We start from the raw sequence: 15,371 nt of genomic DNA on the forward strand, positions 1-15,371 counted from the left end.
GTAGATGGCGGCGGTGTAAGGGGCTCACATTAGGGGGTATGTAATGTAGCTGGCGACGGTGCAGGGGGATCACATTAGGGGGTTATACTCTCATTGTAGGTCGCGGCGGGGTCCGGGAGCGGTGGTTTAGGGGTTAAACACTTTATTAGGGATTGCGGCGGGGGATCGCGGTTGACAGGTAGATAGACATTGCGCATGCGTTAGGTGTTAGGTTTTATTTAGCAGATCGCGGTTGACAGATAGACATTGCGCATGCGTTAGGTGTTAGGTTTATTTTGCAGGTAGTTTAGGGAGTTACGGGGCTCCAATAGACAGCATAAGGCTTACTACGGCTACATTTTGTGGTGAGGTGAAAATAGAGTAAGATTTCTCCATTTTCGCCACGTAAGTCCTTATGCTGTATATTGGATACCAAACTGCGCTGGTTTGGTATACCTGCCTATGGCCCAAAAAACTATGGGTGAAGGCAGAAATATACAAGCATAACTTCTAGGTTACGCCGTATATAGGATACCAAACCAGCGCAAAATTTGCTGGCGACGCTGCATATCGGATCGGGCCCCTGAGATATTATAATATGAAAAAAATATATTAAAGTATCCAAATAGCATCACAAGTCCCAGTCAAGAAAGTGATTTTTTTTTTGTTTTAAAATGTAAAAAGCGGTGGTGAAAAATATTACAGTTACCAGTCATGAGAAAAAAAGTTGCTACTCAGGAGAGAAAAGGTTTTCCTTTTTACAATAATATCACATAAAGAAGCACACTTTTGGTCTATCATAAATACAGGTGATTCTATGCAAATTATCATCAATTATCAATTTGATTTTAAACCACAAATCGAAAATTAAATTGTCCTTTATTTTATATTGCAAATCATGTATTTTCATGCCTAAATATAAAAAATATGCAAATTGTTTACATAGTTTGTAATTGCTTCCAGTCCAAAATAAGCTAATATGTTTAGCCATTGCAATATTATAAACTTTTGATAAATGGCTTTTAACATACAAGTATTATTTCAAAATTAAAGAGACATCATTGAAATTACAATACATTTTGTGTAGCCTAGTAGTAAATAAGCATACTGTCCGAATATGGAAACTTTTGAAACACATTAACACTGGGTATGCTGTAATGTGCAATTGTTTTTCAGTGGTCAAACCCATCTGATAAGTTATTTGAAATGTAAAACCACAAATATTTAGAGTTGAAGTCCAAGGAGACAAAATAAATAAAGTATATTGATGTCCCTTTAAACTATACACACGCAAATTATGTATGCAAAGAAAAGCGTCTCTGTTTTAACAGAAGTCTAATATATAAACATATTCATTGGACTCGGAGTCTGCTCTGCATTTTACTCCTAATCATAATCAGTCACTGAACAAAGGTGTATCAATTAATGGCCAGAAACAGGACCAATGTGTTCTGAAAAAAAAAATATGAATTGCAGTCACTTTTTCAATAATAATTTATCATTTTGTTGTGCATAAAGCATAAACTATTTTACTAAAGCAGCATTGTAATTTATAGAAGTGTCTTTATGTAATCGGTATGGAGGTTTTACCGAAGACAATGGCACTGGCAGACTAGCATGGCCAAGCGAGACCTGATTACAGGATTACTGTAGTTTCAATAACGAATGAGATTTCCCTGTACTCCCAGATTAAGCCTCCAGATGGCGCTGTTTTAGAACGGAATTGAGAGGAGGTGTGGTACAGGAGAGACAGAAAGACAGAGGGAGAAGGAGGGAGGGCAGCATTAGGCTGCATAATCTGTCTGTGTATACAGAGCAGCAGTAAGAATGGAGGGGTGAGAGGCATGGGGAAAGCAGTGGATGTAGGGATGCCCATTGGGGTGATCTGGAGATCTGTGGTGCTGCTCTTGGTACTATGTATGGGCAGCTATGGGAAATCTCTGCTGGAAAGCCCAGCGCCTCAGGGTAAGTGGAGAATGAAAGACAATGAGATGGGTGGGAGCTGGGTCAGGAATCAGGATGTGAGCACTGTGTGTGTGCATGACATGGGAGGGGGCTTCCTATGTTTCTAGTGGTATGGGATATCATTATGGGGACTTTAAATTATTATATTTTTAGTTCTAATGACCGATTTTGATCAATTGTGATTTCATATGGGTCGGGGGGAGTTGTGTGATTTATTGATGTTTCATCTGTGTTAGGAGTTAATCTTTTTTGGAACATCTGATTCCCGATGGGAACCCTGGTTGGCTAAATTCTGATGTTTTGAGAGTGACCTCCAAAGTGATTAACTGTTTAAATATTAGGAGTGGGTCATTGATCTGAAAGGATTTTTTGCACCAAAATGGTGTGGTTCTGGGGTCTGTTTATGATGAATATGGAGGGGGAGCTGTTTGTTCTTTGCTGTGGGATGGAGATGTCTATTTGTATAAATGTCACTGTGCTATTACTAGAGTGTGCTGATGTCACATGGGCTGTCACTTGTGTTTTGGGGGACACTATATAATCAGTGCCAGTTTGACTTCCTCTGTTCCTTCCAGAGACTTTGAGTTCTCAGTCCACATTATCCACTACCAGTACCAGGTCTCATTGAAAAGTGGGGGCTGTTTTCTTGAGGTATTGTAAGCTGTAGATTGGACTCTTCTGAAAGTTTGTATTATACTTGTTTATAGCTTTCTCAAGCTATATTGCTCATTTTTGACCCCCACACTGCTCCTCTGAGTCAGCTGTCTCACAGCTGTCTCATATAAGGGCGGGGGAGACTGAATGTTTGATAATGAATCCTCCTCACAGCTGTCTCTTGGGTCCCTGAGTATGTGTTAGCTGCATTTGGGGGGATTCTCTATGTATTTATTGCTCAAAGAAACAGCCAGCAGAGAAACACACCCAAAAGACAGCTACCATTAGGAGAGATTGTTTAGACATATTATTCAGAGACTGCTTTTAAGAAAATACACAACCGCTATCAAAAATATATTTAACCTAGACTGCCACTAAAAAAATACACCTGTCATAAAGAGTGATCTAGCTAGCTGCTTTATATACAGAGGCTTTCAGATGATACAGAAACATGCCTAGCAACAGAAAACTTGCAGAGTCCTCCTTCAAGATGTCGTCACTCGTATGCTATACAGATAGCAGACCTCCTCCAAAAAAGGCCAATAAACCCAATGAAATATACACAATTTGGGAAGGTGATATGGAGACATACAGATGCATATTAAAAAGGTACAACCACATTTAGAAATATCTCCATATCAACAATATATGAATAGATAAACACCAACAAGAGACTGCTTACATTCAAGTACATACACCTCAACCAGAGAAATATAACATCCAGAAATGTACATATAAATACTTGTGGAATACACACAACAGCCTCAGCAAGATAGCTATCATACACATGAATTATTTATCAAGGGTCAGCTAATATACAAATAATACACTGTAACTGTACAGAGATGCACTTGAGGGAGATACACCTAACATACAAGTAAATGCCTCAAAAAATAGCTGCTAGGGTTTAACTCCTCACAGGATAACAGATGCATTGCAAAATAAGTCTAAAATATACAAGGAGACACATTAATAAGAGACCAATAATTTCTGAATGTGGTAAACAAACATACAAAAAATTTAAGAAAAAATAAACTGCTTACATGAAAAAGATAAACCTACATAGAATGTAATAATTAAAGGGACACTGTAGCAATTTATTATTCATTTAAAAGATGCCACATTTTATAAATGCATGTTCCTTAAATGAATGAATCAATATTTTATTGACAGACTTTCAGAGGTGTGTCCCTCTCCACCAATAGAGTTGTAGGGGACGGGTTGTCCTTATCAACCATCAAGTCAGCATTAGCAGGAATGGATACCTTTTTTATTATTTTAAATATGAGTTTAAACAGATTTACAAAAACTATTTTGAATATTAATGCTGCCCTTTCATTTGGACAATAGAAATGTTTGAGTATGTCCCACTAAATATACTTACATTTTAACAAAAGTTGGCATAAGAGGTAATGTTCTATGATACAGAGCAAGAAAGTAACTACACCCCAATTTCCTCCGCTTTTTAGACATGAGTGTTTTCCCCTTCCCTAAATGGAAACATCATTACTTGGGGTATAATGTACTTATTTACTAACTGCAATATTATATATAATAACATATTTGTATGTTATCATGAACAGGTTAACTTCATATCATGAACAGGTTAACTTCAGTTTACCAAGGATTGTAAACTATGGGTGTGATGTTTTTAATTGGCAATTTTGTTTTTAGCCAATGACAATGCATGTAAATGTGTCTTTATGCTTTACCTGTGACTGGCTTTCTACAGCTATGACTACAGCTCCATGCCGAAACGCGTAAGCCAGCCAGAGGACCCTTGATGTGTGACAGCTTTGTTTTTTTTTGTTTTCTTTGGAATAAAAGCTACGTTTCACTTTATTTTGCTGCTGCTCCTTTTATCGTTGTTGGACTGTACAGAGCAAGAAATACACACATACATCTGTATGCCAATCCAGGTATTTGTGTGTTGCACTTTTACAGGAATAAATCCGGCACTAAAAATAACCATATACTGCTGCTGTCGGCTAAATTTTTGATTTGTTTAGTAAACAAATGCCAAATACAAATATTTGCAAATGCCTAATCAGTTCACAATTTTGGCTGTTTCAGTGATAAGTTTTCTTGTGCATGGAAAATATGGCCTTATGTACCTACATTTAAACACGGCACACACTCAGACTGCATGTATGGCATGAGCAATGCATCATTGCTGAAAAACACACGCCACCACCGCTTCCCTGAGCAGGAGCTGTGTTTGAATAAGAGTGCATATGCACATAAGTTCTGTGCACAGTACAAGCTATACCTAAACTAGTAATACATTTTGCTAGAATATTGTTTGTTAATATAATATATATATATATATATATGTGTGTGTGTATATATATATATATATATATATATATATATATAGGGGTGTGTGTGTATGTATATACAGGTAGCCCTCAGTTTATGCCGGGGTTAGGTTCCAGAAGGAATGGTTGTAAATCGAAACCGTTGTAAATTGAAACCCAGTTTATAATGTAAGTCAAAGGGAAGTGAGGGAGTTAGGTTCCAGGCCCCTCTCAAAATTGGCATAAGTAACACCTAATACATTATTTTTAAAGCTTTGAAATGAAGACTTTAAATGCTAAACAGCATTATAAACCTAATTAAATAATCACACAACAGATTTTATCATCAAACTAAGTTTAATGAACAAAAACATTTTTTTACTTGAATTTTTCTGCAAACAGTTATCTGCATTGTTAGCATGTTAGATAATATTGGGTCTGCACCTATTCTATGCATTTCAATCTGGAGTGATTAATAGGCAGTTAGGCACCCTCACCTCAAGCAGCTGGGCAGGAAGATAATAGGGAAGTGCGTTTCAATGCTTTTCAATAGCAGTCACATGACTTAAAAAAAGGTTGTTATTCTGAAACGGCGCAAATTGAACCGGCGTAAACCGAGGACCACCTGTATGTGTGTGTGTGTATATATATATATATATATATATATATATATATATATATATATAATCAATGCTCAAAGAAATATTTCTGGGCATATTTATATATATATATATATATATATATCTCTCAATGCTCAAAGAAATAATTCTGGGCAAGAGACAACTAGCAAATAAATGTATCAGCTACATCCTCGCAGGTCAACAAAATTCTTGGAGCTTTTTTTTTTTTTAACCATTATTTAGGTGTGTTTTCTCCTTGGAATGTTATCTTTTTTGATGTGTCTTTTTGCAACATACAAATATATATAAATATAAATACATATCTATATTTATTTTAAAACTTTAAAAAAAAGATACAATTAATTGCATAATTTAAATGGGGCATGCAATTTTGAGAGATTTTTAAATGTACTTCTATTATTAAATTAAATTCTCTTGGTCTTTTATTGGGAGCTATCTGGTGACTCTTGCCATTGCTTCATTTGATGTGGTCAGCTAGCTCCCAGTAGTGCATTACTGCTCTAGAGCTTATTTTAATTATAAGTTGCCGAGGTTAAACAAATGGTTTTATAAAGCAAAAAGGCAATATTTTTACACTTTGAAGTCCCTTTAAAAAGTTTCAGCTAGCACTAAAATATAGTTAACTGTTCTAAGAGAGAGCTTACATGTTAACAAACCACAACATTATATATATATATATATATATATATATATATATATATATATATTTATATATTTATATATTTATATATTAGAGTTATCATACAAAGACATACAATAGCAAATAACTCTAATAAATGTCTTGCAGTAGATGCGCAAGTCAAATAAATGCAACTCAGCAAGAACCAGCTAACAAACAAAGAAATACACTTCAGCAAGAGACGACTAGCATACAAATAGAGGCTTCTTAAAGGGAACACTTACATAAAACTAGACAAACCTCAACAAGAGACTGCTAACATGCAGATAGATGGGGCAGCTAACATGCAAACAGGCAAACCTTATCAGAAGAATACTGAGATGCAGACAGGTGGAAGCAAGATACGGTTATCATACAAATTAACAAACTGCTGCAGGAGATTATTGATTTAGAGGTAGATTAATCATAAGGAAAATAAGATACAAAATTTTAACTTCAATAAGGAATTATATTATAGAAAGCTATGAACTTCAGTAAAAGTACTACTACTGCAAATTGGTCAAAGTAAAAAGTATGTAAGTTTAGATGCCGGCCCATTTTTGGTGAACAACCTGGGTTGTTCTTGCTGATTGGTGGATAAATTCATCCATCAATAAAAAAAGAGCTTAGATGCATTCTTTTTCAAATAAAGATAGCAAGAAAACAAAGAAAAATTGATAATAGGAGTAAATTAGAAAGTTGCTTAAAATTGCATGCTCTGTCCGAATCACGAAAAAAAAAAAAATTGGGTTCAGTGTCCCTTTAACAAGATCCTACTCATTAGAGACTAGTATCACACAACCTACAGCTAGACACACCTTAACAAGATACTACTCGTTCAGAGACTACTGTCACACAACCTACAGATAGACACACCTTAACAAGATACTACTCATTAGGAGACTACTGGCACACAACATACAGATAGACACACCTTAACAAGATACTACTCATTAGGAGACTACTGGCACACAACATACAGATAGACACACCTTAACAAGATACTACTCATTAGGAGACTACTGGCACACAACATACAGATAGACACACCTTAACAAGATACTACTCATTCAGAGACTACTGTCACACAACCTACATCTTAACAATATACAACTCAGGAGATTACTGTCACACAACCTACAGATAGATGCAACTTAACAAGATACTACTCATTAGGAGACTAGTATCACACAACCTACAGCTAGACATATCTTAACAAGATACTACTCATTAGAGACTAGTATCACACAACCTACAGCTAGACACACCTTAACAAGATACTACTCGTTCAGAGACTACTGTCACACAAACCTACAGATAGACACATCTTAACAATATACTACTCAGGAGACTACTGTTACACAACTTACAGATAGACACACCTTAACAAGATACTACTCATTAGGAGACTACTGGCACACAACATACAGATAGACACACCTTAACAAGATACTACTCATTAGGAGACTACTGGCACACAACATACAGATAGAAACACCTTAACAAGATACTACTCATTCGGAGACTACTGTCACACAACCTACAGTTAGACACATCTTAACAATATACAACTCAGGAGATTACTGTCACACAACCTACAGATAGATGCAACTTAACAAGCTACTACTCATTAGGAGACTAGTATCACACAACCTACAGCTAGACACACCTTAACAAGATACTACTTGTTCAGAGACTACTGTCACACAACCTACAGATAGACACATCTTAACAATATACTACTCAGGAGACTACTGTTACAAAACATACAGATAGACACACCTTAACAAGATACTAGTCATTAGGAGACTACTGTCACACAACATACAGATAGACACATCTTAACAATATACTACTCAGGAGACTTCTGTGACACAACATACAGATAGACACACCTTAACAAGATACTAGTCATTAGGAGACTACTGTTACACAACATACAGATAGACACACCTTAACAAGATAATACTACTCATTAGGAGACTACTGGCACACAATCTACAGATAAACACACCTTAACGAGATACTAGTCATTAGGAGACTACTGTCACACAACATACAGATAGACACACCTTAACAAGATACTGCTTATTAGGAGACTACTGTCACACAACCTACAGATAGGCTCACCTTAACAAGATACTACTCATTAGGAGACTACTGTCACACAACCTACAGATAGACACACCTTAACAAGATACTACTCATTAGGAGACTACTGTCACACAACCTACAGATAGGCTCACCTTAACAAGATACTACTCATTAGGAGACTACTGTCACACAACCTACAGATAGACACACCTTAACAAGATACTACTCATTAGGAGACTACTGTCACACAACCTACAGATAGACACACCTTAATAAGATACTACTCATTAGGAGACTACTGTCACACAACCTACAGATAGACACAACAAGATACAACTTATTCGCAGATACTGTCACACAACCTACAGATAGGCTCACCTTAACAAGATACTACTCATTAGGAGACTACCATCACACAACCTACATATAGACACAACAAGATACTACTCATTAGGAGACTGTCACACAACCTACATATAGATACAACAATATACTACTCATTAGGAGACTACTGTGACACAACCTATAGCTAGACACAACTTAACAAGATACTACTCATTAGGTGACTACTGGCACACACCTTAACAAGATACTACTCATTAGTAGACTAATGTCACACAACATACAGATAGACACAATATACTACTCATTAGGAGACTACTGTCACACAACCTACATATATACACAACAATATACTACTCATTAGGAGACTACTGTGACACAACCTATAGCTAGACATACCTTAACAATATACTACTCATTAGGAGATTACTGTCACACAACCTACAGATAGACACACCTTAACAAGATACTACTCGTTAGGAGACTACTGTCACACAACATACAGATACACACAACAGAAGACTACTGTCTCACAATATACAGTTAGACGCACCTTATCAAGATACTAGTCATTAGGAGACTACTGTCACACAACATACAGATAGACACAACAAGATACTACTCATTAGGGGACTGTCACACAACCTACATATAGATACAACAATATACTACTCATTAGGAGACTACTGTGACACAACCTATAGCTAGACACAACTTAACAAGATACTACTCATTAGGTGATCACTGGCACACACCTTAACAAGATACTACTCATTAGGAGACTACTGTCACACAACATACAGATAGACACAACAAGATACTACTCGTTAGGAGACTAATGTCACACAACATACAGATAGACACAAGATACTACTCATTAGGAGACTGCTGTCACACAACCTACATATAGACACAACAATATACTACTCATTAGGAGACTACTGTGACACAACCTATAGCTAGACATACCTTAACAATATACTACTCATTAGGAGATTACTGTCACACAACCTACAGATAGACACACCTTAACAAGATACTACTCGTTAGGAGACTACTGTCACACAACATACAGATACACACAACAGAAGACTACTGTCTCACAATATACAGTTAGACGCACCTTATCAAGATACTAGTCATTAGGAGACTACTGTCACACAACATACAGATAGACACAACAAGATACTACTCATTAGGGGACTGTCACACAACCTACATATAGATACAACAATATACTACTCATTAGGAGACTACTGTGACACAACCTATAGCTAGACACAACTTAACAAGATACTACTCATTAGGTGATCACTGGCACACACCTTAACAAGATACTACTCATTAGGAGACTACTGTCACACAACATACAGATAGACACAACAAGATACTACTCGTTAGGAGACTAATGTCACACAACATACAGATAGACACAAGATACTACTCATTAGGAGACTGCTGTCACACAACCTACATATAGACACAACAATATACTACTCATTAGGAGACTACTGTGACACAACCTATAGCTAGACACAACTTAACGAGATACTACTCATTAGGAGACTACTGTCACACAACCTACAGATAGACACACCTTAACAATATACTACCCATTAGGAGATTACTGTCACACAACCTACAGATAGACGCACCTTAACAAGATACTACTCATTAGGAGACTACTGTCACACAACCTACAGATAGGCTAACCTTAACAAGATACTACTCATTAGGAGACTACTGTCACACAACCTACAGATAGGCTCACCTTAACAAGATACTACTCATTAGGAGACTACTGTCACACAACCTACAGATAGGCTCACCTTAACAAGATACTACTCATTAGGAGACTACTGTCACACAACCTACAGATAGGCTCACCTTAACAAGATACTACTCATTAGGAGACTACTGTCACACAACCTACAGATAGACACACAGATGGATAACCAACAATTAGAAATATCTAAAATGTATTTATTAAAGGGACATAAATGTGCAAAAGAAAAGTCTCTAATGTGTTATTGCACTGTTGTTTGCATGTAACTATGGGGTCGATCACACAAATATCCTTTCTACAAAAAACACCCAGACTTTAATGGTGAATTTTGTAGAAAAATCCTTAGACTTTTCTAAAGTAATGTGTTCGACAACTGGTGTGCCAATGACAAGAAATGTGTGTTGAGCCACTAATCCGCAGCTATTTTCCAGAAGTGCATTGCTGCTCCTGAGCCTACCTAGGTATGCTTTTCATACAAAATAAATTTTGATTAAAAGTCTCTTAAAATTGCACGCTCTAGCCGAACCATGAAAGTTTAATTTTGTCTTGCATATACCTTTAAGACACCAACAACAGGCATTTGAATAAGAGCCAGTCACACATGAATAAATGTCAGCAGGAACTAATGTAAAAGAGAATGCTATATTAAAAATAGATAATGCTTAATTAGAAATATCTACCAAATAGCTAGCAAAGAGATGATTCTTAAGAGAGCTGCTGACTTACAACAAGTGACTGCAAGATATAAATTCAAAAACCCACAATACAATATATCTAGTAAGAAATGTTAAAGTGACGGTAAATCCTTGTGTTTTTGAAATGCTAGGATTTACCAGTGCTACAAATCAAGGGGACTTTAAAAAAACTTCTTGCTGGTAGTTCCTTCATTTGCCTGCTTTGCTAAGCGCATCAGGCCTCCCACGGCAGAAAGATATATTTTCAATGAGGTGATGTTTGCACCTCTTAGCCAATAGCTGTGCGGACCAATCAGCATTATGCTGGATAGCTAGCACGCTATTGGTTAACATCACCTCACTGATATAATAGCTCTCAGCCGGGGGTGACTTGAGGATTTCAGTACTACATAATCTGCAGGCAAATAAAGGAAGTTTTAGCATGAAGCTTTTTATACTTCATGACTGAAAGTCCTTTTTAGTTTTAGCACTGGTTAATCCTAGCGTATCAACAATATGCTAGGATTTACCATCACTTTAAACAGTAAATAAATGTTTGATGTGATGTATTCAAAACAACGCTTCAGCCTGAGAATAATATGCAAATATAAGTGTAACATTTTAGTTTCTATAAAATAATTAGTTTCTATAAAGAAATTTGTGTCCCATGTTGAAACCTAGGTATGCCCCAAGGTTTTTATTTTTGTGGAGGATATTTAGGGACACATAAAAAAGTAAGGACCCAACAAGAACTGAACTGTGTAAACAATGGCTGAGGAAACCCTGTTAGTTACTTTAAATATTCCACACAGCCATTGTTTGCACACTCCAGTTTTTGGACCCTTTGTTGCCTTAGATTTGTCTTTGTAATCAAAATATATAGATAAGGGGAATCCTAGGTTTGAACATGGAGTCGCCCATTACTTTATATAAACTCAGTGAAATTGGAAAGCCTGCAATTTTTCAAGATAAATTATAGGAAGAGGAGACCAAATAATGAAATCATAAATCTTATACTGTTTGATGTCCCTTTAAACAAAGGGTTTCACTTCTAATGTAAGACAGGTTGAATATAAATAAACCTAAACCTATGACAATCCTGGGGAAAGTCTCCTTGAGGGTGTTGGAGGAAACTAGACGTGTACTCCTTGCCCAATGTGCTTAGAGGGATATGGCTGCACCTCACTGATGAGGCCCAAAAGAGGCTGAAGCAATCTTCTGGGGTTGCCATGTTCCTAGTTCAGAGGAGAATATCCTGGTGTTTCTGGGCTGGACTGACCTTGTTAGGAGGGATCAGACTGATATACTTCAGGAAAGTTTTCCTCTGTGAAAAACACAATTGGGCTAAAAGAGCTACTCCCAAGTGGTAACCAGACCATAGAACAAGGAACTGAGCTGTTGTTCGTTCCTGGCAGACTGCTTCTCTTTCTGTATGTAACAAATATAAAAAACATAAACAAGAAATAAACAAAAACAAGATACAGTATTATGCTTTTTCTCAGCCTGATGTTCTTAAAGGGACACTGTACCCAATTTTTTTCTTTTGTAATTCAGAAAGAGCATGCAATTTTAAGCAACTTTCTAATTTACTCCTATTATCAATTTTTCTGCGTTCTCTTGCTATCATTATTTGAAAAAGAAGGCATCTAAGCTTTTTTTTGGTTTCAGTACTCTGGACAGCACTTTTTTATTGGTGGATGAATTTATCCACCAATCAGCAAGGACAACCCAGGTTGTTCACCAAAAATGGGCCGGCATCTAAACTTACATTCTTGCATTTCAAATAAAGATACCAAGAGAATGAAGAAAATTTGATAATAGGAGTAAATTAGAAAGTTGCTTAAAATTTCATGCTCAATCTGAACCACGAAAGAAAATTTTTGGGTACAGTGTCCCTTTAAGATCACAAGGTCAGTGAGAAATGCCTTCACCAGTCTTGCCAAGTGCCTGTAAGTGGAATGCTCTAAAGTGAAAAGTGGGCTGATTCTCACGGTTCAGACAAGTGGCGATGAGGATTCCATAGGAAAGTATCGGGCTTACTACCTGTTGAACAATTCGAGCACATTGCCAGTAACGTGGATCTCAGCAGTATGGAGGGGTATGTTATTAAAGCATGTTTACACAACATACTGTACTTTTCAGTAAATATAAAAATGGTTTCTGTCTAGTAATAATTTATATAGTCTGTAAAGATTCACAGTACGTGTAGTAGACTTCTTATAATTGCTAATGTCGCCACTGAAAGCCGGGCGAGACAGGTGTGTGTAAAAAGGATCATCTAAGCGGGTGAATATTGTTTAGAACATTAGAAGTTCCCAGCAAAGTTTACCCATTATGCTATGGAACACCCATGACACTTCCATGGAATGCCTATATATTTGCTATGTGTACGATCACCATTGTTAAAGGGATATGAAACCCAAAAATGTTCTTTTGTTATCCAGACAGAGCATACGATTTAAAATAAAAAGTTTCCCATGTACTTCTATTATCAAATTTAATTTGTTCTCATGTTATTCTTTATTGAAGTGATACCTAGGTAGATGTATGGAGCACTACAAGGCAAGGAAGTAGTGCTGCCATCTAGTGCTCTTGCAGAAGAATAATCTTGCAATTATGCTGCCATAAAGTGCTCCAGACATGTGTGAACTCCTGAGCTTACGTTACTGCTGTTCCACAAATAATGCCAAGAAAACAAAGAAAATGTGATAATAGAAGCAAATAAGAAAGTAGTTTAAAATACCATGCTGTATCTGAATCATATATGTATTATACTAATTGTATATTATATATTGTAACTACGTTCCTTATTTTACTTTTGCAGTGTCCGTTTCTTTTTAGGAACAAGATTTTGTGTAGAGGGTAATAATATCCCAAAGAAGACGGCATTCACGGCTTTTTCATTTTACAATAGTGCGTTTTTGTTTGTTTTTATTCGTTTCTGTTTTTTTAAACATTGCAGTATGTAAAATGCTTTTTAAAAAGAAGACTTCTTTGTTAACGTTTTTAGTTCTAATTCATGCAAATCCAGATATTAGTATGTTGCACTTTCACAAGAATAAATCCGACTCTGAAAATTGCCGAATGTGGCTTTGCACCCTCCATCTTCGGCATTCGGATCAGCCTGAATACTGCGAATGCACATTCCTCTTAAACCACTCTTAAAGGGACACTGTAAGCAAAATGTTTCTTTCGTGATTCAGATAGAGCATGACATTTTAAAAAACTTTCTAATTTACTCCTATTATAAAATTTTCTTCATTCTCTTGGTATCTTTATTTGAAATGCAAGAATGTAAGTTTAGATGCCGGACCATTTTTGGTGAACAACCTGAGTTGTCCTTGCTGATTGGTGGATAAATTCATCCACCAATAAAAAAGTGCTGTCCAGAGTACTGAACCCCAAAAAAGCTTAGATGCCTTCTTTTTCAAATAAAGATAGCAAGAGAACGAAGAAAAATTGATAATAGGAGTAAATTAGAAAGTTGCTTAAAATCGCATGCTCTTTCTGAATTACAAAAGAAAAATTTTGGGTACAGTGTCCCTTTAACCCCTTAATGACCACAGCACTTTTCCATTTTCTGTCCGTTTGGGACCAAGGCTATTTTTACATTTCTGCAGTGTTTGTGTTTAGCTGTAATTTTCCTCTTACTCATTTACTGTACCCACACATATTATATATCGTTTTTCTCGCCATTAAATGGACTTTCTAAAGATACCATTATTTTCATCATATCTTATAATTTACTATAAAAAAAATTATAAAATATGAGGAAAAAATAGAAAAAAACACACTTTTTCTAACTTTGACCCCCAAAATCTGTTACACATCTGCAACCACCAAAAAACACCCATGCTAAATAGTTTCTAAATTTTGTCCTGAGTTTAGAAATACCCAATGTTTACAAGTTCTTTGCTTTTTTTGTAAACTATAGGGCCATAAATACAAGTAGCACTTTGCGATTTTCAAAATTAGCGATAGTTACATTAGAGCACTGATATCTTTCAGGAATCTCTGAATATCCATTGACATGTATATATTTTTTTTTAGTAGACATCCCAAAGTATTGATCTAGGCCCGTTTTGGTATATTTCATGCCACCATTTCACCGTCAAATGCAATCAAATACAAAAAAATCGTTCACTTTTCACAAATTTTTTCACAAACTTTTGGTTTCTAACTTAAATTATTTACAAACAGCTTGTGCAATTATGGCATAAATGGTTGTAAATTCTTCTCTGGGATCCCCTTTGTTCAGAAATAGCAGACATATATGACTTT

At 36.1% G+C, this 15,371-nt stretch overlaps 1 protein-coding gene across 1 annotated transcript in view; it reads left to right on the plus strand.

The window, feature by feature from the left end:
- Nucleotides 1–1,737: 1,737 nt before the first annotated feature.
- The window catches only part of FAM171A2 (family with sequence similarity 171 member A2), a 152,802-nt gene continuing 139,168 nt past the window's right edge, over nucleotides 1,738–15,371 (plus strand). Inside the window, exon 1 of the mRNA XM_053699979.1 lies at nucleotides 1,738–1,944. Within this exon, the coding sequence (XP_053555954.1) occupies nucleotides 1,824–1,944 (121 nt within the window). The 5' untranslated portion in view covers nucleotides 1,738–1,823. The remainder of the gene's footprint in view (nucleotides 1,945–15,371) is intronic.

The sequence above is a fragment of the Bombina bombina genome, chromosome 1 (assembly GCF_027579735.1).
Source record: "Bombina bombina isolate aBomBom1 chromosome 1, aBomBom1.pri, whole genome shotgun sequence".
NCBI lineage: Eukaryota > Metazoa > Chordata > Amphibia > Anura > Bombinatoridae > Bombina > Bombina bombina.